The following is a 25,682-nucleotide window of genomic DNA, read 5'->3' on the forward strand; positions in this document are numbered from 1 at the left end:
TGCATATGTTGTTTACTTTACTTATGATCATGTTTAATTTCGGGTGGTATGAACTTATACTTAGATAATTGCTAATAAAACTTGACCAACTTAATTAAAAACGAATGCTATTTATGCCTTAGTCATACCTTGGTTTGCCTTACACTACACTATTCCCCACGACTTGTTGAGTACCAACCATAAGTGTACTCACCCTTGCAAAACCGCTGTTCAGACCAAGCTAATTGGGACGAGGAGTATCTACACGACTTTGAGGAGTTCTAGGCGTACGTTTCTTCAGTCAGCTGCCTGTGGAGTCGTCGTCGTCTTTGGAGTTCCGCTGCGTAATAATTAGACTTTGTGGTTTACTTGAGACTTTCGGTCATGTAATAATGGTTAATACTCTCTTTATTCGATTTAGCACTGTCTTTGTTATTCACTATTGTCGTACATGTGTGTAACTTGATCCTGGCGCACATGTATTTGATGTACTCGATTTTGTCCTTAAAAATCGGGTGTGACACGGCGATGGCAGCAGCGACTGGGGGGGGCGCGACGGCGGCCTCGTATACGGAAGCGCAAGATCCATCCGAGCCGCTGGAGACTCTGCGCCCCGTCTTCATCCCGCATCGGCGGGGGTGGCGGCCACGACTCCCCGCATCGGCGCCGGCGACAGCCACGGCTCCCCGCCCTGTCTTCATCCCGCATCATCGCTGGCGGCGGCCACGCCCGTCTTCGCAGCGGCAACAGGCGGCGGCAGCGGCAGCCGGTCCGGTCCGGCCGGTTTGGAGCAGGGCTGCTTCATCCCGCATCGGCCAGCGACTCAGAAACATGGTGGCCACTCTCGGTTCCATGTGCTGTTGCATTGTTACTCACAGGATGGAAGAGAAGAGCATGATGAAGATCAGGAGGACTTCCACAGGCCAGTCATGGTCCATAACTCCATATCGATTGACTCAGAAACGGAGCTGATGAACAGCGATACCAACAATGCTTGTCGCCGAGTCCTGTATATATGAACCCATTTGCCTGAGACCATTCCATGGCATTAAGTGGGATTGACTCGAACTATGTTTAGGCCTAGAACATGGCACCTGTATGTAACTGCACTCTGCAGCCTCCTTCCATGAGCAGAGGGGTTAATTCCAGGTGATAGGAGTAGCAACTTTTTGTAGGCAAAATATGAGTATTTGCCAAGCAAGCTGTTTCTCTCATATTATTGTGGATGGAAATGAGAACCATGAATTGTATCTGTATAGTAGAATAGTATGGAATAAGTTGCCCTTATGTCAAAAGTTATGTGGTCATGGATGCTCATATGATGCAATACGAGAATTGAGTAAACTGAGGCCAAAAACAATGATCACAAATGACCTTTTGGACTTGGACTGGAGAAAACTGGGACAGCCATATGTTGATTGTTTTCAACTTTATTGACCGTCATAATTATGCGGCATTTGTAGCCGTTCTGTCAAATCAAATGCAAATGCCTGTGGAGCTGTTATTTCCGAGATAAGATATGACCGTAAAAATCGTTGAAATTGCTGCTGTTTCCCTGGAAAACCAGCAGATATTTTAGAATGTTATCAACACTCCAGCATCTTCACCTCTAAAGCCTGTTCTTGCGTTTCCAGCCGGTTAATTGCAAGTCCAGATGCCTAACGCTCACCGACCCGTTTGATCCGCCGTAGTCAATCTTCGTGCTTCTGTTATATGAGATACTGACAAGGCTGAAGTTCAGAAACTTCTATGGAAAAGTGAAGTCCTGACGAAGATGCGGACGAAACCATGAGTTGACAACGGGAAGAATTTGCGTATGGTAAAGAGGAGAGTGGTGCCCTTGCTATCTTCTTTTTCAGTAAAAGTGGGTCTATTCCGTGGACTTTGATCAAATGCTTCTAATTTCTCAACTCCTTGCAGATTAGGAGTTGTATTTAGTAATGCGCGGACAAATTAACATCTTGGGTCCAAAATATTTTGTGCGATTATATATGCATTTAACACATGGTGAAAGTTTTTTGAAACCGCAGGGATTTAACTAACGGTGGCGTCTATATCACTATCACAAGAACAAGAAAAATGAAGAACTTTGAGTTACATGTATTTTCATAAGGAACTAAATAATGTATAAATAACTGCAAGTTCATTCCAATAAGTGTATTTGCATATATTGGGTGAAAATGGATGTTATTCTCTCTGCATCTCCTTCTGAAACAAGAATGACCAATCTACTTTTATCATCTGATGACACAGCATCAGTGGCACCGGCATCCTTACGAGGCTTCCAAGCTTCCAACATCATCTACTTTTATCATCTTATAAATAACCTCACTTCTTTGCGAGGCTTTCCAAGCTTTGGCTTCTGCTCCTTCTCTCCTGCTCTCCTCCTTCCCTTCAGTACCGCATCAGTGGCACCGGCATCCTTACGTGTAGCAGTCACAGCACCGGTGGCAGCTCTGCTCCTCCCTTTTGGTGCTGCTGTAGCCTGCACATTGTCCGTCGTTGCAGTGGGTGGGCATGATAGTCTCCTGGTGGTGCCAGCATTAACCTTCTTATCCTTTGCACCAACTGAAGAATTGTTCGAGCAAGATTTCGTAGCGGGTGCTGTAACGTTCTTCGATGCCTTGTCCGGTCTGGCCACATTCTTGACTGCATTTGATGTTGAGGTTTGTTGCCTGAAGCTTTCTTGGATGCCTTGGTGGCTATAGTGGTAGTTGTTGGAGCTGAAGGAGTTGTTGGATGCCCTGTTGAGGCTTTTCTTTGTTGATGAAGAGCTGGGCCTTGCTGTTGGAGTTACAGACTTAGTGGAGTTGGAGGTAGGCGATCCAGACGTTGTTGATGCACTTGTAGCGTCAGGCTTGCTTGAGAACTGTTCAAGTTTCACAATATTGCATTAAGATCAAGGAAAAAAGAGCCGAAACTTTTCTTTTCTTCTTTTTAAGAATTTGTACTGCAAATATCAAATATTTCCCCTTTGGCTTGGATAAGCTTCTCAAAAGATTAGATGATTAATTAGTGGAATGTTTTGGATTCCTGATCGAATGTTTCAGCTTGGTTACAGTTGTTGAAGTGTTGAACTAGTTCATCATTTTTATGCAAAGCTGTAAAGGGAGAGGTACAAGTGCAACATTCATCATACCCTTGAAGTTCTTACTGGCTGAAGTATAGGCAGCTCCTTCTGAAAAACCATCTGGGAAGAGTTGGCTTCCATCTCAAGGGAGGGAAATAGTGGTGTTGCTGGAGGAGTCTTGAGCCTGAAATTAATTGCTATGTTTGACAACAAAACTGAAACAATGGGTGCATTTGGATATTATTAAAATTAGGGATATCTATGTGCTCACCAATCGTAATCATGCTTTTCACTATCTGGCAGGAGGTAATCCCTCTTTCCTGAAGGAAGCTTAAACATGCGACTATCTCCTATGTCCAGTCAAAGAAGCAACACAACCTCATCATATGATCTTTTCTGGAAAGCTAATTAGTTGCACATTTTCTTGATGTTTTTTAAGAATGCTCCAAAACACACAATCAAAATTATTTTTTAGTAAATGAAAGGATCATGTGTAAACATCTTCTGATTAGCTTTAACCTCTAAGTGATAATACAGGGAAAAAAATGCCTGTCACGTAGTACCAGCATGAACAGGTGAGTCCGTGAATGATTAGAAAAGGTAAACCCTCACCTTGTACAGCTTCAAACTCCACTGAGAACAGCAATCCCCAAAGGCTTTGGGACGCTCGGAGAGGGGAGAAAATTGCACTTATAGGACTCAAAACAATGCGTTTCGTTATTATAGGACTCCAAACATCGACTTCGCTAAAACGACTCTCGAAATGTTGGTACTTTGTTGTACATGACATTTGATCTTTTTAATCACTTTTCTCAACTAAAATACATATATTTTTCCATGATGTGACCGTATTGCCCTTTGGACTTTTGTATCCTTGATCGATCGTATCTTTTCATCACCCAACGTTTCATCTCTCCCTCGTGAAGCCCTGGTGGCCTCTGCCCTACCGCTCGGGGTCATGGCCTTGCCGCGGCGCCTGGTGCCTTGGCCGCGCCGCCTGGTGGCCTGGACGCGCAGGCCGGAGCTCGGGAGTAACCAACCGGGACTAAAGAGCCTGCCACGCCAGGCGCGGGACAGGCCCTTTACTCCCGGTTGGTAAAAGCAACCGGGAGTAAAGGGTGCCCCTTTAGTCCTGGTTGGTAAAAGCAACCGAGAGTAAAGGGTGCCCCTTTAGTCCCGGTTGGGTTTCCCAACTGGGAGTAAAGGGTTATCCTTTAGTCCCAGTTGGATTTCCTAATCGGGACTAAATAGCGCCCTGCATGTCGCCTGAAATTTTCATGCATCACGTACATAGTACCGTGGCCCTTTTGTTAACCTTTAGTAGTTGAGATTTATTTTATAATGAAATCAACTAGTATTTAAACGAATAAAATTTGTAATTATACAATTACTATATATGTACACAATTCATATACACAATTCAACTAGTACAAATCGATCTTAGCGCGTAATATATATACAAATAAATCAAACTATATATCTACAATCTTCCCATCGAGGTGTTGCTCGGAGCGTCTAATTGTCGTCCATTGTAATAAAATTCTCCTTTTGGATTTACCACCTCGTCCATTAGGAATCCAATGAGACCTTCACATATTGCCGCTACTCTTTCTTTCTTCAAGAGTCCTTGTTGAATATTTAACATTTATAATTTGGAAATTTGTGAATGTTACACGAACAATTAAATATAAGGAGCTAGAAAATAATTAACTAGTAATAGTTTTATTTTACGTACTTTAAAGTTGTGCGGCTTAATCTTTAGTCCCTTGGGTCCTGGAAAACTGTGCATGTGCTAACAGATGTAATAGCCACATAGATTATTCCCGGGTTCCTGTCTTAAGCACTTCAGTGCGGAAAAAAATAAGTTATGAAATATTCATGTTATACAATGTACTAAATGTGCAGACTTCATACGTACCGGGAAGTTTGTGTTCCATGTAAGTTTTTCTTTGAATGGACCTTTGTGTGTCCTTATGAATTGTTTCCATGCGCTGCGGATTATAATAATGAATGATATAGTGTAACAGGGATTAAATTTAGGAAACAAACTTTTGCATAGAGATAAAGGTCCAGAATTATTACAAGCCTAGCATGTCTTGCATGTCTTGGTACTCCACCGGACCTTTCCTCAACAAATCGAAGACAGTGACATGGCTTCTTTCAAGCTCAATTATAATAAGGATCCAGTGGAAGCTGCGTACGTAAAATGTTTATGCATATTAGAGCTAACTAACATTAATTAGGTAAGGAAAAAGATAACGAAAGTAGACGGTATACACACACTTACTTGAAGTTGTATGGAAGTAGTATGAAATCCTTGAATTTTTATTTGTCTAGGAAATTGTATATTTCCACCAAGGTTTTTTCCGGCGATAATTGTATCTGTGTTTGGTTAACTACGGATGGATCCATGAAGCCAATATGTAGGTACGCCTCTCGTCGGCACGTCTGAATTAGCATCCTACATAAAATGGAAGACGAAGTTAGTATGGTGACGCACGCAAAAAAAATACTGATATGAGCCAAAATTTACATGTAGAGATAAACGGACACTTACAGAACCCAAGCGCTGATCAGAGAGACGTCCAGGGCATCATGATGGTACGCTTCGTATATATCCTTGAAGTCTGGCCACAGAATTTTCTCGCCTTCGCCGTAAAAGTCTATCGGTTTTACCTTAAGCCAAACATCTCCCTCGAGTCGGCGGACACCATCATGTACCATTGATGGAATTCGTACATATTTGTTGATAGCTTCCGTACCAACTTAGGCCTTACTAGAGGTTTACCTAGCTCATAAGTCCATCTCGGCTCAGGGAGCGGTGCAGTTGGCGTCTCAACTTGCCCTAAACATTCATTAAGTCCCAGACCTATTTCTTGCATGAATTTCAATACTTCTGCTTGTTGATCCAAGGGCATTGCTGTTACCCTTTGAGCGTCATTTTTTGATAAATGCCCGAGGTCGGGGACAGCACCACTGGAAGATAACTTTCCTTTCCTTTTGTCCCTTTCATCAGCCTTTACTAAAGCCTGTTCATAGTTTGATAAGAGTGGTATCCTTTTCTTGGCTCCTTCTTCCATCTTGATAAAAAAGTTTAAATCTCTTCGATTTACTATCGCTGGCTCCATCTCCCTTGCTTTTTTTTCTTCGGCTTGTTTCTTGAACCACGCACTGGCCTCTGCTTGGATTTCTGCCCACTATTCTGCATGACTCATTGCCTCTCAGCGTTCCTTACGAGTCACTTTAGGCTCCTTTGTTTTCTTCTTTCTCTGTCTTTGTTTGGGAGGTGGTGCTCATGACTTCTTTAGTGGTGTTGTAGGTTCCTTCATCGGGGCTGCTCTTGGTCCCGGTGACGGGTGATCGGGGAGGGGTGTTGTTATTGTCGTCGTTGCTCCCACCACCAGGATGTGGTGGAGATGGAGACCTTGATAGAGCAGGAAGCGATAATCCTCGAGCAGGTTGTGCAGGAGATGACGGTCTCGAGCTATGAGGAGAAGGTCGCTGCTGGGGATCTACGGGGAGCGGTCTTGAGCTCTAAGGAGATGGCTCCGTGCCGGAAATGATGATGTAGCATTTGTGCCATAGAATGATCCCATGAAGCGCATCTGCCAGTGTCCTTTCTCCATCGCCTCCCGGCAGGTCGAGCTCTAGGCCTTCATATTGGCTATCAACTAGCTGCTCTACGCTGACGCTACCGTAGCCAGGTGGAATCTCCATTCCACGGCTTGTCTGCCCCGCCAGGATTGGCAACGCACTCCCATACGCCACCTGTACATATAGCAGAAGTAAACAAGTTATTAAACTCCAATCCCGAGGCGTGGATCATTTGAGAAGATTGCATAAATATTATGTATAAGTATACCTTAATAGTGAGGTTCCCGACCAGTGCATGCAGCTCACATGAGGTGCGTTGTGTGATTGCATCCACGGGGAACCGTTGCTCCTCCACGGGTAACCTAAGCGTCTGCGCATTGAGGACCCCTGTAGAAGCAGAACTGCTCAAGAGGAGTTGAGAAGGGCTGGCGTAGTTTGGATTCGGCAATGCTCCAGATTGGGCCAACTCCGCAACTGCGTGGGCCACTTGACGATTTATTTCCTCCAAAATTCTTTCTTCTTGTGCCTGCACTTTGGATTCTAGCATCTTCCGCCAGCTCTCCTCGATCTGTTCCTTTCTTCGCTTGCAGCTTCTGTACGATGCGCTGTCACCTCGAAAAGCAAACTTCCACGAAATGACCCCGAACCCTCGGCAACATCCTGAATGCTCGGAATTACCGAGGGCCAATGTGAGCTCATCATTCTCTTGGTCCACCTTCAACCTCCCAGCCTTAGAATCTTCAATGTTCTTCATAAGACGTTCGGCCTTATCATGTATTGTCTCATTGAATATCAACGTCCCATCCTCTTGGCTCAGGGAGCCTCCATGAGCGTAATACCAATTTTTTGATCGTTCGGGCCATTCAATAGTTGCAGGTACGATTCCCCATTCAATCAGATCTTGTTCCATCTTCTTCCATTTGGGATTTGCTTTGCCATAACCACCTTGCCCTAGATGATGATGCTACCCCTTCTGACCAGCATTTGTAGTGTTGGTCAGGATCTTTTTCACACCATCTTCACTCCTCTTATATTCAACAAATGCCTCCCAGTGGTCCCTCAACTTTGGCCACACATTGAAGTCTGGAGTTTGGCCCTTCTTAATGTAGTTAGCATCCAACATCTTCTTAAATGTCTAGAATTGTGTAGCCATCTTCTTCAGCGTCCACGCTTTCATATCCTTTTCAATATATCATTCGGGAAATGTGAAATGTCTCTTGACATCTTCCCACAGCATATTCTTTTGTGTCTCCGGGAGCGCGTACGGATTAGTGCTTCTGCCATTCCATTCTCTGATGCTGATAGGCACATTGTCCCTTACGATTGCCCCGATCTGACTCATGTACTTCTTTGCTACTTTCTCGGGAGCAACCGGCCTGCCCTCTTCTGTAACTTCCGTGATGACAAGCCTCCCTTCCATCACCTTTGTACGACCTTGGGTCTTCTGTCCTTGCATCGATCCAGAGGGCTAACAGTTCAAGATTCGTTAATTAGTACGTAGTATAAACGGTGGCGTCAAACAATACAAATTATATATACCTCGCCAGAACCTTCCGCCATGGCAAGGTGTTGCTGGAACTCATACTCTTCATTCCCATCGCCGGACATGTTGAGGAACATGTCCGCCTGGGTGCCCTCTTGATCGGTGTACGATATTGGAAGGTTGTCGCCACTACCATCACAAGCGATTATCTGCTCCATGAGATACCTTGCGGTCTCGTCATCTGTCATTTCAACTACTGATTGAAACATACATGGAATCATACATGACAGTCATAGAAATTGCCTTAGTTACATGTAGCGTAAGGATATATACATGAAATCATAAAATAACATGAATCCCACAAAGTCCAGAATGTTTATACAAATTTCAACAAATTAGTAGTACTTTGTAAGAATTTCTACCAAATTTCTACTAATTTATACATATTTATTGGAATTTCTAGCAAATTACTACTAATTCCTACTAATTTTACAATAATCCCACAAAGTCCAGAATGTTTATACAAATTTCAACAAATTAGTAGTACTTTGTAAGAATTTCTACCAAATTTCTACTAATTTATACATATTTATTGGAATTTCTAGGAAATTACTACTAATTCCTACTAATTTGAATGAATTTCTACAAAATTTCTAACTAATTACTACTAATTTATACTAATTTAATTTTCTAACTAATATACAAATATCTATTGATTTTCTAACTAATCTACTAATTTGTATTCATTTTCTAACTAAAAAATAAAAAAGGCCCTTGCTGACGCAAGCCGGTGGGCTTGCGTCAGCAAGAGCCCTTCGTTCCCAGCGCCAGTGCTAGCGGACCTCGCGCGGTCGACGGTGCCTAGCTTGGGCGACGAGGTGGCCAGGGCGGCAGGACGGTGGCGGCCGAGGCGGCGGGATGGCGGAGACGGGGATGGAGCGAGGTGGCTGGGGTAACGACGGGCGGAGGTGGCCGGGGCAACGACGGGCGGAGGCGGCCGGCGACGAGGGACGGAAGCGGTGCGCGCGATAGAGGTGGCGACAAGGAGGCGGCACGACGGACGAGGGCGCGGCGGTGACAGAGGAGGTGGCGTTGATGGACGCGGCGACGAGGCCCCGCGATGGAGGTGGCGGGCGGCGACGAGGTCGAGGGGGCGCGACGGAGAGGCGGGCCGGGGCGATGGAGGAGGAGGCGGTCCGGGCGCAGGCGAGGCGGTCGGGTGGCAGGATGACGATAGCCGGGGCAATGGGGGACGACGGCGGCCGGTGAGGGAGGCGGACGGGCAGTGACGGAGCAGGTGAGAGGGCGCGGGGTCTTGGCGATTGGGTGAAAATTTGGCTTAGTGTAACTGCGGGGGGGGGGGGGGTAGAAGAGGATAGAAGGCCTTTTATCCCCCCCCCCTTTATCCCGGTTCGTAATGGCACCCGGGACTAAAGGCCCTTTCATCCCGGGTGTCAACAACAACTGGGACAAAAGGCCCCCCATTTTAGGCCCCCCGTTTTATCCCGGTTGGTAACTGCAACCGGGATAAAAGGGTACGCCCCCTGGCAGGAATCGAAACCAACCCTTTTATCCTGGGTGCCAACACCAACCAGGACAAAAGTACCCCCCCTTTTATCCTGGTTGGTAACTGGAACCGGGATAAAAGGGTACGTCCCAGGCGGGAATCGAAAGCGACCCTTTTATCCTGGTTGCAGTTGTCCACCGGGATAAAAGGGGGGCCTTTTGTCCCGGTTTCAATTGGCACCCGGGATAAATTGACCTTTCCCAATATTTCTTCTCCCGCCTGTTTTTTGGAAAAGGATTTTATTTATGTTTTCATTGCATTTCAGGATGCAAAAATAAAAAACTTCACATATTTTGAACATGCAAAAATATATTTAATTAGCGACTATATTAACAATAAGTGTGATTTAGTCATTAATTCTATACCAGTTCGTTTAGCCTCTAAAATAATTATTTTACTGCATCACTATGATAAAAAATTATTAAATTAAATAATTTCAACGCGCAAAAAAAATCCATGTATGTGTGTGGTTAACATTGTTCATGTTTATCTAATAAATCTTCACCTAACAAATTTAAGAACACATGAAATCATACATAGGTTAAATTAAAAATTGTATCAAGTACTACACAAAGGTCATGTAAAATTTCTTGATTATGATCGTGGCGTAAGTACAGAGCCTCTTCTTTGGATAGCAGGATGCTTGGGTCAACTTCAACTGCGAATTGAGGCATGCCATCAAACTGATCATAATCATCTGATTGGTCTATTTTATCCTCGACTCCCACGATTTTTCTTTTACCTGGAAGAACTATGTAGCACTTTGGCTCTCATGTCTCTTCTGGATTTCTCTTGGGTTTGCTACACATGTCCTTCACATAGAACACCTGATGCACATCATTGGGAAGTACGAATGGGTCATCACTGTATCTAGTCTTGCTCAGATCTACTATTGTCATTCCGTACTTATCTTTGGTTATAGTAGTTAGCTTCACCCAATTGCAAAAGAAATAGAGGGATGTACAACGGTCCCTATTCGAGTTCCCATATCGCCTGTATGAAACCATAATACGACTCCTTGCTATTATTTCTATCTATGGCATCTATGCGGACACCACTATTCTGGTTCATGCTTTTCTAGTCCTGGGCTCTCGTGTAAAATGTATAACCATTTATCTCATAGCCTTGGAATTTCACGATTGTGCTAGCAGGTCCCCTGGCTAACCAAGCGAGCTGTGGGTGAATCTCAGAGTTACCCATAAGTTGTTGGCACAACCAGGAGGGAAAAGTTTCCATGTGATGACGTTATCATTACTCAAACTTGATTTCCTTCCAAGGGTGCCCATTCCCTGGAGCCTCCCCTCGTGGCGTGAAGTTGGAACCCCAATCGAGTCAATTGAATCAATAAAATCAACACAAAACTCGATCACCTCCTCTATTCCATATCCCTTGGTGATGCTTCCTTCTGGACGGGCACGATTAAGAACATAGTTTTTTAGGACTGCGTTGATGCCAGATTTTGACACATATTTTGAATCGGCGTCAGGGAAGGAAAAGATTGGCCGATGCGGCGGATTAAAAGCTACAATTGGGAATCGGCCGATTGGTGCTACAGTGTATCAGCTGATCGACGAATGGAGTTGACAGAAGTCGGCCGATTGGAAGGATAGGGTAGCTGGGCCAATATGGGCTTAAGGTGGGCTAGGGAAGAGGATAGAGAGAGATTGGCCCATGGGAGTATGATAACCAACTCAGATACGAGTTGTGTTTGTAAATGTATGTTTTCATTTAAAATTAGAGATAGATCCTAGTCGGTTAGGAAATCAGTTGTAACAGGCTATAAATAGCCATCTTTAGAGATTTGTAAAACAATACATCAATCAATACAAACAATCTACTTTTTCATCGTACTTTACTTTCAAGTCGGCGACTTCGCCAATACTTCTTTTTCTTTCACGAGTTCGTACGGGTTGGCAGGGCTGCATCGACACGATCTCCGGCCGATTCTGTAAGTTCCGTTTATCGAGTAATATCTAAGCTTTAACTTCAGGCGCATCGCTGTCGTTTCATTTAGATTTATTCACCAGTTATCGATATTTACTAGAATTATAGATTTTATCTATTGTTCTAGTTTTATCACCAGTTATCCAGCTTGAGACTTGAACTATCGGCTTCATCACTGTTATTCTTATTTATCGTCATATAGTCGATTGGATCTATCTCAAGTGTTGCATTTGTAGCGGTGTTTAGCTTACTCTAGTAGTTTCTTCACAATCGCTACGTGATCATTGGCTGTTCTATAGCTGGTCATCTTTATAACAAATTGGCCGATTCACTGATACGTTTTTCGAGATAGATCGGAACTTTAGCCGATCGAGACCCCTGGAATTTAGTACATTTCTTTCCTTGTCAATCAACAGGTCAGATTGATTGGCCCATCGTGCGAACCGCACTAGGGTGATCACCCGAACAGGAGTTAAGCAGATTCTCCTGGGTCGTGTGTCCGACGCTGAAGATCATCGGCCGATTTTTAGCGCCAACAGACTACCATGAACCTCTCAAAAGGCCACATATTGTGCAGGTATATAGGTCCAAGAATACGAATCTCCTTTACTAGGTGGAAATAACAACTCAAAACTGACAAGACATTGCACCACATCGTTCTGTAGCTTTGATAGATTGGATGGATCGATTGCTTTCTGCGAAATTGCATTGAGAAACGTGCATAGCTTTACGAGCGGCAACCGGACATTTTCTGGTAGAACACCCCTCAGTGCAACCGGAAGCAACTAGGTCATCAATATGTGGCAGTCATGGTCCTTGAGATTTGTAAACTTCTTTTATTTCATATTTATTATTCCCTTTATATTCGAGGAGTACCCGGATGGGACCTTCATACTATTCAAGCATTCAAACATGGTATCCTTCTCTTCCTTGCTGAGAGTGTAACTGGCAGGACGTAAGTAGTGCTGTCCATTATCTCTCTTTTTCGGATGTAGGTCATCTTGTTGCCCCATGACTTTTAGGTCCTGTCGTGCTTCCAATGTATCTTTCGAGGTCCCATAAACACCCATGAAGCCTAGCACATTCACGCAAAGATTCTTCATCAAGTGCATCACGTCTATTGCGTTGCCAACCTCTAGGATTTCTCAATAAGGTAGCTCCCAAAATATTAACTTTTTTCTTCCACATGGGTGCACGTCCGTTATCATCGTTCGGAATAGGTTGACTACCATGACCCTTTCCAAAGACTACATTTACATCCTTTATCATCTCGAAGACACGCTTTCCATTACGGTGTATAGGTTTTTACGATGGTCTGGCGCCCCTTTGAAATGCATCCCGCTCTTTCTCAGCTGGTGGTGAGCAGGGAGAAATTGACGATGACCCATATAGACGACCTTCTTACAGTATTTCAAATACATGTTGTCTGTGTCGTCTAAACAGTGGGTGCAGGCCCGATATCCCTTATTTGTCTGTCCCGAAAGGTTACTCAGTGCAGGACAATCATTGATGGTTACGAACAACAATGCTCCTAGATTAAAGATCTCTTGTCTATCCTCATCCCACACACGTACACCTCCTTTCTTCTAGAGCTGTAAAAGGTCATCAACCAATGGTCTTAGGTAAACGTCAATGTCGTTGCCAGGTTGTTTTGGGCCTTGGATAAGCGCCGGCATCATAATGAACTTCCGCTTCATGCACAGCTAAGGAGGAAGGTTGAACATACATAGGGTCACAGGCTAAGTACTATGGCCACTACTCAACTCACCGAATGGATTGAATCCATCAGTACTTAAACAAAACCTTATGCTCCTTGCTTCACTTTCAAAGTCCAGGAATGCTCTATCAATTGATCTCCACTGGGCCCCATCTGTGGGGTGTCTCAGCATGTCATCTTCCATATGTTCTTCTTTGTGCCATCGCATCAACTTAGCATTCGCCTTGTTCCTGAACAAGCGCTTCAAGCGTGGTATTATAGGGAAATACCACATCATGTTCGCGGGAACTCTCTTCTTGGGAGACTGCCCCTCGACATCACCAAGATCATCTCGCCTGATCTTATACCGCAGCGCTTCGTAGACGGGACAAGCATCCATTTTCTCGTATTCATCACCACGATAGAGGATACATTCAATAGGGCATGCGTGTATCTTCTGAACATCCAATCTGAGAGGGAAAATAATCTGTTTAGCTTCATATGTTATGGACGGTAATTCATTATTCTCGGGAAGAATCTTCTTGACAATGTTCAACATCCCCTGAAATGCCTTATCGGACACACTATTTTTTGCCTTCCATTGCACAAATTCTAGTATCGTACCTAGTTTTTTTATGACCCTGGTGGCAATCTGGGCACAACAATTTTTGATGATCATTTATCATGCGCTGCAACTTTGCTGCTTCCTTCTCAGTTTTGCAATCTCTGTGTGCAACTCGTAGCACCTGACCAAGGTCATCAGTATGGCCATTTTCTACAAACTCATCTTCATCAGCCTTACCCATTCTAGTATTTGCAAAAGCTTGGCCTGCAACCTAGTCCGGAATGCTGTCATCTTCCTCCTCCTCCTCGCCATCTTCCATTACAACCCCTCGTTCACCGTGCTTGGTCCAAGCTAAATAGTTAGGCATGAAACCGTATCTAAACAAGTGGCTGTGAATAGTCCCCTAGGAATCCTTTGAATAGTCTTTCTTATTATTGCATTGGAAGCATGGACAACATACGAACCCATTCTCTGGCTTGTTCGCTTTGGCCACTTCGAGAAAATAATGCAAGCCATCAATAAACACCTTGCTCCGCCTGTCTGCATTATACATCCATTGCCGGTCTATCTGCATCGTATTACGTATGAAAATGGATTACACTTGACAATGGATTACACGTGAAAATTGATTACACTTGAAAATAGATTACGTGTGAAAATTGGTTACACTTGAAAATGGATTACGCGTGACAATTGATTACACTTGAAAATGGATTCACGATTGAAAGCATGTCGAACGTTGTAGTGCAAATAATGCTAAAAGTTTAGATATAGATACAAATACACATATTTAAATTAAAGATCCAAACAACATGATACAATACAACAAGCCATCCATTGGTTATTATCTAGGAGGACTTTAAGCATCCTTGGGCGGTGAAGACGAAGGTTCCGTTCACCCAGCCTCATCCTGTGGTTTATTTGTGTCACCTGAAACGGTAGTACTAAGTGGACGTGAAACACCCGGGACTGAGGGTGGAGCATAACGACCACCAAAAGGAGGTTCCTGACCCGCGGCAATAGCTTCTTCATGATATTTCTGCAAATAGCGAAGCATTGCTTTTTCCAACGCGCTCATTTTCTTCGGCTTATGGTGAGGGTCAACTATGATTTTCCCCTTGCCAAAAGAGGAACGACGATCGCCCCCACCATCGCCACTTCCTCCAGTAGCATAAGCCATCTATGTACAAAAATTCTTACCTTAGCACTACAAAAGTTGATGAACTTGAAAACCGTGATCATCTCGCGAGCATGTCCTCAACTGGGCGGCACCGCACTTCGTCATGAAAGAGGTTCGATTCTACAGAAAAGGGGACACTGTTACGATATCCGTATCCACTCTTTCTCGTAGAATCGAACTTCCTTCTTGACATACGTTGCTGCTCGGCGGAGAACATCCTCGCAGAGATGAACATGGTATGCAAGTTCAACAAGTATGGATTTGAAAAATCATATTAAATTTGATAAGATAAACCGTCTGTACAAGGTAGCATAATTCTTAAACCACTGGAAGAATACATACTATATATGACACATCAATCTCCCTCACATTCTAGCTGAAAATACCACTCCATTTTCTACTTCATCACATTCTAGCAAATAAACTTTCCATCTCCAAAGCATAAATCAAAGCGTAACAAGAGGATGAAGTAGCAAACCTTCACAACACTTGTGTTGGCTGAGTGAAATTCCCACAAAAATGAGGGAAAAAAATTCGGGCAGCACCTCCCTTGCTTCGGCACCACTGGAGAGTGGTGAAGCTCAGCTCTGTGTCTATGTGGTGGACTGGCTCAGGCTGGAGGAGGAAGAAAGGCCTCTGTCTTGGTATATAATGGGGATGAGTTTTTATCCCAGTTAAAAACTCCAACCGAGACAAAAAGGAACACCTTTTGTCCCGGTTGAAAGTTTACTCCCGGTTGGAGGCTCCAACCGGGACAAAATGTCACCCCACTGACGCCCCGGAACTAGCCGTTGCAACCGGGACTAAAGGGGGGCCTTTAGTTCCAGTTGCAAATACCAACCGGGAGTAAATATCCCCTCTATTTTTACCTACCGTGGTGCACCCCCTTTTCTCTAGGGCCAACTTTAAACCGGGACAAAAGGGGGCGCATCGAAAGTCAGTTCTCTACTTGTGGACGTTGGTGACGAACATGAGCGACCTCACGATGGTGTGGCCGCCGAACGGGCCATACGTCCCGGAGATCTCCTTGACAAACTCCCCCGCGACGAACATATGACTTGCTTGCCACCAAGAAAGAAAGAAAGAAAAACTGCTTGAGTTATGAGAACTACAAGATGCATACGTCGTGATGATGAGCAAATGAGGAACAGGAATTGCAGATGGAACGTACCTTGTGCTCCTGCTGGAGCCACCCCACGGCCCCGCCATGCACGGTGCCCCGTAGATGCCGGCGTAGGTGAAGGAGATGGCATCGACGGCTCCCTGGCAGCGGATGATGATGCTCTGGAGGCAGTGCGGTGCGACGCCAGCGGCGACAATGTCGTCCCGTGGGTCGCCGCCGCTGCCGCCACATGGCCCGATCTTGATGAGCCCCTCCATTCTCCGCCGCCGCAGCAAGGCGAGATGACGAACAACGAAGGCTGGTGCTCAGCTCGGCTACACTGTGTTCTGTGCAGGATCAGAAGGGCAATACGGTCACATCATGGCAGAATACATGTATTTTAGTTGAGAAAAGTGATTAAAAAGACCAAATATCATGTATAACAAAGTGCCAACGTTTCAAGGGTCGTTTTACCGAAGTCGATGTTTGGAGTCCTATAATAGTGAAGCGTATTGTTTCGCATCCTATAACTGCAATTTTCTCGAGGGGATGGTGGTTGTACAGCTTCTCCCGCTCCACTCGTGTCTTCATCTCGATCAGTGGCTAACGGTTGTCGACGGCACCGACGACAAGCTGTTGCAGGCCTGGAGGAGCCGGCGGCGACGTCCAGAAGAAGCTGGAGGTGGCGGCGGCGGGTTGGGAAGAGAGGACGAGGAGGAGGCGGCAGCGGCGGCGCACTGGAAAGGGAGGAGAAGTCGGAGGCGATGGCGTCCAGGAGAAGCAGGAGGCGACGGCGGCGGGCTGGGAAGGGAGGAGGAGCTGGCGGCGTGCGGGTGGTGGCGGCGCCGCGCGACAGGCGGGGCGGCGTCCGGGCGGTGGCGGCGGCGGTGGCGTGCGCTGTGAGATCGCACGAGGAACGGTGTGCGCTGTGAGGTCCTAGTAATGTACGTGGTGCTAAACAGGCTATACTCTATACTACCTACTAGCTACTGGTAGTATTGTGCGCCTTAAAATAGCTCATAACTATTCCTAATCAGATGAATTACCAAGTAGAATTTATTATGCATGCACGGTTGCAATAATTGCCGGATGTATTAGCCCTTCCTTATTTATCGAGTCTGGCTCGGGCATGGATGGTGGGAGTAAATGATTGATTCGTTAACTAGGCTAGAAGGTATTATGAGGGCTTTTGTTGGATTGTTTGAAAGATATATGAAAACTTTTTGTGGGATGATGAGAGTATATCTCTGATAGATTTCACATTAGTTGCAGTTATCAATTTAGTTAGTTTAGCTTTGCCTATATTACTTATTTTTCATTTTTTTTAAACTTTGCATTGACTTGGCCCCCCTTGACATCAATCCTGGCTTCGTCGTGCAGGCGCAAACAACGAAACAAAAGTTAATCCTCCTCTCCCTCCTCCCTCCCTCTCCCTAGCCGTCCCCCTCTCGATGCCTTGCCTCTTCCTCCTCCACTCTGCCAGCCCCCTCCTCCTTCCTGCCGGCTCCCTCCTCGCCGCCCCCCTCGTCCTCCTCCCCGCCGGCTGTTCCTCCACCCCACCCCCCTCCTCCTCCCCGCCGGCGGGTCTAGTGGTCGTGGCGGTCGTCCAGTGGCAGATCTAGCGGTAGCGACACGTTCCGAGCTGAGGCACGAGGGGGGGGGGTCGTTGGGGCTAGCGGCCTCGGGAGCGGGTAGCGGCGCTAGGAGTAGCGGACTGTCGGCCATCTATTTCGGTAGCGAACTTCTCCCAATCTTGTTGCGGGGTTTTTTCCGCTACCGTGGTACTCAGGATGGTTTATAGATAGCCTCACAGAAACTAGAAGTCGCTCCCTTTCACAAATTCAAAAGAATTGTATAAAATAGTCTTCTCGAGACCTGCAGCGCTCGTGAGGACTGTCAGCGACCACATGCCTTGAGATGCTCTCGAGTCTAAAATAGTCTTCTCGAGACCTGTAGCGCTCGTGAGGACTGTCAGCGACCACATGCCTTGAGATGCTCTCGAGGTTGGTTTTATTTGGGCCACTGTCTGCCGTCAAGTAACCTGAGAATTGAAGGGCCTTCCTTTCTCATACACAACCTTAAACTAGCTAGCATTTCACGAGCAAGTGCTTGCATTGCGAGTCGAGGTGACCGAAATTGCGATCGGGTTTGCCGTCTCGAGAGTGATGGACACCGTCATCTGCAACCTAACCGGCATGCAAAACCACCAGCACGGTAACGACGTCAAGCGCGGGATCCGCTTCCTGATCGAAGGACGAGCTGAGCAGCATGGACGCAATGCTGCAGAAGCTCGCAGACAAGGAAGACGACCAGATCGATCCACGTGTTTAGTTATCTTCTAAAATTCATATGTTTAGATACTAATTAGAAATATTAAACATAGACTAATTACAAAACCAATTACACACATGGAGGCTAATTTGCGAGACCAATCCTAATTAGTCCATGATTTGACAATATAGTGCTACAGTAAACATGTGCTAATGATGGATTAATTAGACTTAATAGATTGATCTCGTGAATTAGCCTCCATCTGTGTAATTAGTTTTATAATTACCTCATGTTTAGTTTTTATAATTAATGTTTGAATATTCGATAGACTTTCCATGGAATCAAACGAAGGTGCGTGAGCTATCCTACAATATAATATTAAGGATTGCATTGACCGCTCCATGCTCAATCACAGCCAAAGAGGCTCCTCCTCCCTGCCAGCCCTCTGGCCTCTTCCTCCTCCCCCGCCAGCCTCCTTGCACTCCTCCCTGCCGACCCTCTCGTCCTCCTGCCCGCCGACTGTTCCTCCACCCTGGTCCCCTCCTCCCCACCCACGGGTCCAGCGGCAACGAGTTTCGAGCGGAGGCGTGAGGTGGGGTCGTACGAGCTGGCGGCCTCGGGAGGCAGGTAGCGGACGCCCCGCTAGGAGTAGCGGACCGTCGGTCGACATGCCTTGAGAGGTTCTCGAGGTATGGTTTTATTTGCGCCGCTATCTGCCGTCAAGTAACCTGAGGATTGAAGTGCCCTTCCTCTCTCACACCACCACGAGCTAGCTAGCATTTCACCAAGTAAAGAGGGAGTTCAATTCTTGCAAGTCGAGATGGCCGAAGTGATGGCTAGCCCGATGGGGTCCGTCATCGACAAGCCGACCGAATTATTGCTTGCAAACGGGATCCGTTTCCTGAAGGACGAGCTGAACAGCATGTACGTGGTGCTGCAGAAGCTCGCAGAGAAGGAAGACGACCAGATCGATCCACTGGTCTTAGAGTGGAGGAACGAGGTGCGTGAGCTATCCTACCATATTAAGGATTGTATTGACCGCTTCATGCTCAATCACAGCAATGGAGATTCCAAGGCAAACTTTGTTCGCAAGCTCGTGCGAAAGGTGAAGATGGTGTCGCAGTACCAGCGAATAGCAATGGAGATTGAAGAACTCAAGTTTCTTGTAATCGAGCAGAGCGATCGGGCCAAACGCTATGCCATCCATCAGTACCTCGCCGCCTCACCTCACCCAGTGGTCTTGGATCCACGAACACCTGCACTCATTGCGGAGGCGACGGATCTCGTGGGAATTGATGGTCCACGCGAGGAAATCGAAATGGTCCAGCAATTGGAACCTGTCCAAGAAAAGCAACACAACGTGCAGGGCTCCGTCATAGGCAAGCTGAGCGCCATGCTCGCCGAGGAATACCAGCTCCCAAGACACGTAAAGGGTGATATCCGCTTCCTGAAGGACGAGCTGAGCTGCATGCACGTGGTGCTTCAGGAACTCGAAGACAAGGAAGACGACCAGATCGATCGACAGGCCATAGATTGGAGGAACAAGGTGCGTGAGCTATCCTACAATATTGAGGATCGCATTGACCGCTTCATGCTCAGTCACAGCCATGGAGGTTCCAATGCAATCTTTGTGCACAAGATCGTGCGAAAGGTGATGATGTTCCCGCAGCTCCAGCGAACAGCACAGGAGATCCGAAATCTTAAGAACCTCGTGAGCGAGCAAAGCGAAAGAGCCACTCGCTACGGTATCTATCAGAGTCTCGCTGCCTCGCGTCAGCCGGTGCTTAATGACAGACAAAGCATGGGCGAGTTTATAGGAGCTGACATGGGTACTTTATTGGTAGGACACTCGTGGTCATCTCACATAATTTCATTTCTCTTTGAGATTGTGTGCTCCATATTCGTGGATGACGTGAACTTGTTAATTTTCCAGCCAAAGCCTTCCAATGGAGTACAGCAAGGTACACTTACGGTATCAGGAATGGAAGGTTCTGAGGTGTGTTCTGTATTAACCTCATGATTTTAAGCGTGGCTATTATTTCGGTTCCAGAGCCAATAATTGTATCACAATATCTAAGGGGCCTCCAATAAATTTTATTTAGTTTTCCAGTAATTTGAACCCTTAATAGAGATTGAACACGAAAATCTGTTTAATTTGATTGAAATCCAGCTGTCTAAAAAGTATGTAACATTGACCGTTGGCTGTTTTGGCATCAAAGGTGTTTTCTTGACCTGGAATAGCATTTGTTTCCAAACAATTTTTTTACACAGTCAACAACGCTACACATTAGTATTTGATTGAACAAAAAGAAACATGTTACCCTGCATTGGTACAGATCATGGAGCTTAACATCCTTGAGCGCATAGTAGATGGAAGTGAGGAACCGAGCCATCTAGATTTGCTACTTCTACAGAGCATCACGGACAATTTTTCAGAGAAGCAAAGAATTGGTGTAGGTGGATGTGGAGAGGTTTACAAGGTAACTTATTATTAGATTTTTGTTATGTCACCACGCCTTCATGTTTCCTCACTGCATAGCAGAACTTGATATAATGCGCATGGCCATGCTCACAAGAGATGTTTAACAGGGCATCCTTCGAAATGGGGTGGTTGCTGTGAAGAGACTTTTCAAAATCCGCACAATTAAAGACAAGATGTTTCATCGGGAGGTCAAAAGTTTGATCGCGGTTAGGCACCCAAATATAGTGCGGTTTCTTGGTTATTGTTCTTTTACGGAAGAACGTGTGATGCTACTTCAAGGAGGAACTATTATGGTCGATATACGGGAAAGACTGCTTTGTTTCGACTACATAAGCAACGGAAGTCTTGAGAGCCATCTTACAGGTACCATTAGTTTCATGGCAACATAATGGACCTCTTCCTTTTCTGTTCTTTGATTTTGTATTTTATTTGGTTTACAACTCCTTTTCTTCCTTTTTAGTAAATACTCACTCCAATTGAAAATAGATGTCCTTTAGGGTTACAGCTGATCAAACTTACTTTGGCCATTAATATATGGAAAATCTATATACATTCGCAATTGGAGATAGATGGCACAGAGATTCACTATGAAAAATACTAATTAGTTGCCATTCTTTGAAATGTCATGTTGTTATAAAACTTTTGTCACAGTCTAATCTGGTAAACCATATCGAATGTATTAAACTATTTGACTATTTTTATCTTCTAGATAGCCTGTTCGCTTCAACTTATCAGCCACCGAACAGTGTTTTTCTATCACAACAAATCACCCGTTTCAGCTTTTCAGCCAACTTGATTCTTCATTTACTTCTGTAGATGAACTGAGGGGACATGAATGGAATACACGTTATGAAATTATTGTGGGGATTTGCAAGGGCTTGCTTTATCTTCATAAGGAGAAGGATATCATCCACATGGATCTCAAACCTGCCAATATACTACTAGATGATCACTTGGTGCCAAAAATTACAGATTTTGGTCTATCACGACTTGATAATAATTCACAAACTGCAACTACATCGCGTCTTATGACACCGTAAGATACACTTCTAAATAATATATTATTGTTTTTAGCATTTACTCTCTTACATGTTCCTTATGTCAATCTGTTGAATACATGCTGTTATCATGCAGAGTATATTGTGCTCCAGAATACCATTCAGAAGGCAAATCATCAAGCAAGTCAGACATATATAGTTTGGGTGTAATAATCACGGAGGTGGTGACAGGAAGTAATAAAAAGATGCCCGACATTACTAAAGTAAGAGTGCTATATATGTCACCGTTGCAAATGACATCTTTTTATCATCATGTGTTTGTGTTTTTAAATTGCTCCTGATGGGTAGTATCACTAACTCTTTTAGTTGGTGCCATGTATAGAATTGTTTGCTGAGTTGGCAAAAAAATTTATGGAAGATAGAAGAAAATTGAATCTTCTACAAATGAGTCTTCTAGAAAAAGAATAGGGGTGAGTCCGGCTGCACAAAACGTAAAGTCATTCTCATATACAGCCATATTTGTCTTTCTTCGTTAATGGAACAAGTAATTGTCATGAAAACCCTAAGAAAGACCAAATTACGTATTGACAGTTCAAAGTTAGAGAACCATTGTGTCTTTGGGGCTCCTCCTGAATAGGAATTGGGAGAAAACAAAACAAAACAGTGGACTGTGTTCAAATTCAAGTGGAATTGAAGGTATCTTTGTTTCAAATTTTGTTTGCCACTCCACCTTTAGGAAAAATTTAAAATTATTACCTTCAAGTATAGTTAAACTCTAGGTAAACCCCAAACTTTCTTGTTCAGTTTTCTCCCAGTACCTGTGTATACATTGGTCAAATTTACCCCTTAATACGGTTTGTATTTTTTCATTTCTCCGAGCAAAAGTGGTCTTCTAAGTTTCAATTTTGTAAAGTGGTAATGAACATCTTTAATATTTTGCTAAAAATATATTGTATAATTATAATAATTGTGTTTATAATTTATTGTATATCAAGGATTAATTTATTATTAGATTTTCAAGCGTTTCTAAATATAATAATAAATTATCATAACTTTTTTAACATGTGTTATAACTTCCTTTATCACACTACAAAATTGTGGTTTATAGCAAGGAGAAAAAAACAAAAATCTTATTAAGGGGTAAATTGAATAAATTGACAAAGTTGTGGAAGTAAATTGAAAAAAAATAGTTTAGAGGGGGTTATTTGGCCATTGTTGAGAGGACTAATACAAACTTTACCCTATCTTTATAGTGGCATTGTAGGCATTGAATTAATTTAAAAATAACTAAAGAACAAAAGATTTCCAAACTTTGTTAATTAAAAATGAGAAAAAGGGTGAAAGATCTATGATGATTTGTTTTAATAACAAGAGTTGTATAAATTTTTATAGCAAAATACAACCGTACTTTTGACTTAATCATTATTATAGGGTTGTATGGGGATTATAATTTGAAATTAGCTGCAGTTGGGCAACCTATTGCACTTTGAATGAATGTTGGAAACACCTTCATTATTGTCACCGTAATGCACTAATATAATAAAACTGAAAACGAAAAAAGGACTATATTATTATTTCTAATTATTGTGAGTTTTTTATGTAGTTCTACATTTTAAAGGGGATTTTCATTGTTACATGTATGTCAATTTTTTGGCACACTTTGTAACCCTAGGACTTCTCGGGAACTTTCACATGAACAGTCCCATTTGTCATCAGTTCCATTTGTCATCGTATTAGGTGTGTTTGACATATATTCCAAACGCTCCGTACTATTTATTTAAGAGTTTTGTTACAATACTTTTAAAGCACCTTACCAAAAAAGAATTAAATAGATTTACACATAATTAAAAGGACATCATAGTAATTTATCACTATTTTTGGTACATTGTCCTACCAAATTGGTACTTCTCGGTACTTCTATTTTGATATTTCATGGTACTTCTTTTGTTTCCACCGTTCGATTTTGCCAGATGGATGTCTCTCATTTTTTTTCAAGCACTCTAAAATTTCTCTTGATTTTAATCCTGTAGCTAACGTTGTCTCTTAGCTACATCTTAAGATGATTTATATGCTACATCATTTGCATTAAATAATTTGATATAGCAATCTAAATAGGCTTTATGAAATATGCAGGTACTTAGAAGATGGAGGCACAGGTGGATTAAATCATCGAATCATACTCCGTTGAGTTATCAACAAGTGACCAAATGCCTCGAGTTGGCACAAAAATGCACGCAACATGACCCGACAGGCAGACCTGATATATCAGACATAATTGATGAGCTCAACCAAATACGGGATAGTACGGAAGACCAATTCCAGGTAAGCGAGCATATGCTCGGTGAGCCTCTAGAGCGTTATTAGCTTTGTGGTAAGGCATTACTTTTTCCATCATTGCAGGTAATCCCTGGCTTGGAGGACATGCTTGGGATTGAACCTCTGGAAACACATTTCGTCTTTGAAGAACCTGACCAGCAGATATCACACGCAATAGAGCTAACCAACGATACGGAGGATTACTTTGCGTTCTTCACAAAGACAAGCCTACACCGGCTACGCACAGAGCCAGAAAAAGGCATTGTCCCACCACGATCCAAGTGCAGTGTCACCGTAACAATGATGCAACCGCTTAATGCACTGCCAACTAATCGCTACAAGGAGAAGATCACCGTGCTGAGCACCAGAGTAGATGGAGGTCTCGCTGCTATGGATATGAAGGGAGACATGTTCATTGACCAGGAGGGTAAAGTGGTCGATGAAGTCAATGTGATAGTTGTTCTTGGAAAGCCATCCTTGGCAGATGAATCCTAAATAAAATATTCTGAATTATCAAGATGCAGCAGAGTGATCTAGGGGAGACGCACATATGCTTTGACACTGATACCTCATACCTATGCTACGTGGCATTTGCCAGCGAACGGTTACTAGTATAGTGCTAAATGTTAACATATTCATATGACGTGGGACAAAGACAAACTTCATATTAGAACGACGAGATCTAAAATTTTCTAGTCCATAAATTTTATGAACTTTGTACTTTGCTCGTCTGAGTTCAACCATTCAGTCCGCTAGTCTGCTACCAGGAGAATACAAAGCAACAGAAGAGCATGCGGGTGGCATTCATTGGTGCTGCTTGGTGTCTCGTAGTGAGTTAGGCAGCATGCCAGTTCCCCTTCCCCTCCCTCTCCCCTCTAACCGATGAGTTCACCGATTGATGAACTCGCCGACGAAACTAGAACCACGCTACTGCAAGCAACGTCATCTGCTCCACATCGACACGCATCCTTCCACTCCATCCAAAAAATCACCGATCAATGACTTCCTATCACACGGTAACTTTTATTTCATCACCTTGTCCTTTATTCACACCAGAAACTTTGCCGTCAGCATGGAGATCCCTGCAAAAATCACGATGGAATGTTGTGACCTACCGCTGGCAACCGCCACCACCAGCGCAACCACATCATCCAGAGCAAACTCTGCCACCGTTACCCATCCAACTCCCTTTGCCCAACCCCTCCACCTGCTCGGACAGACGCCGTCTCCTACCAGGACCTTCCAGCCGTGCTGCTGGAATTCTAGATCAATACATTCTAGATCTTGCCACCTCGATGCAAGCAATGCAGCTTGCTCCACCAAAAAAGATCCGCATCTCCCCAGCAGTTCTGACCAAGGTTTCCATTCGAGAAACAGGCTTTAACCTCCTGATGAAGGTGGCGTACTCTAAAGTCCCGCAGAGCAAGGTTCCTCT

At 44.2% G+C, this 25,682-nt stretch overlaps 1 protein-coding gene and 1 pseudogene across 2 annotated transcripts; one reads left to right on the top strand and one right to left on the bottom strand.

The window, feature by feature from the left end:
* Positions 1–2,290: 2,290 nt before the first annotated feature.
* On the bottom strand, positions 2,291–16,458 carry LOC101760511 (annotated as a pseudogene).
* Positions 16,459–18,881: 2,423 nt separating this feature from the next.
* LOC101761718 lies at positions 18,882–24,918 on the top strand. 2 transcript variants are annotated; one of them, XR_002678726.1, is made up of 8 exons: positions 18,882–20,291; positions 20,385–20,447; positions 20,788–20,931; positions 21,041–21,296; positions 21,750–21,969; positions 22,068–22,194; positions 23,535–23,668; positions 24,065–24,195. XR_002678726.1 is itself a non-coding variant. In XM_014805624.2 (8 exons), exons 1-8 carry the CDS (start codon positions 19,272–19,274, stop codon positions 24,740–24,742), a joined length of 2,430 nt encoding a protein of 809 aa, XP_014661110.2. In that variant the 5' UTR covers positions 18,883–19,271; the 3' UTR covers positions 24,743–24,918. The 2 variants fall into 2 exon arrangements, 1 of the variants encoding a protein (XP_014661110.2); XM_014805624.2 differs by lacking the exon at positions 23,535–23,668 and adding an exon at positions 24,332–24,918 and having other exon boundaries at positions 18,883–20,291; positions 24,065–24,253.
* The last annotated feature ends 764 nt before the right edge of the window (positions 24,919–25,682 follow it).

This window comes from Setaria italica, chromosome VIII (assembly GCF_000263155.2).
Source record: "Setaria italica strain Yugu1 chromosome VIII, Setaria_italica_v2.0, whole genome shotgun sequence".
Lineage (NCBI taxonomy): Eukaryota > Viridiplantae > Streptophyta > Magnoliopsida > Poales > Poaceae > Setaria > Setaria italica.

Bases quoted from the DNA above. Each gene is read 5' to 3' on its own strand.
- LOC101761718 (XM_014805624.2), top strand. From the start codon at position 19,272: ATGGCCGAAGTGATGGCTAGCCCGATGGGGTCCGTCATCGACAAGCCG. The intron at 20,932-21,040 runs GTAACTTATTAT...GATGTTTAACAG, and splicing joins GATGTGGAGAGGTTTACAAG to GGCATCCTTCGAAATGGGGT. The intron at 21,970-22,067 runs GTAAGATACACT...GTTATCATGCAG, and splicing joins ACATCGCGTCTTATGACACC to AGTATATTGTGCTCCAGAAT.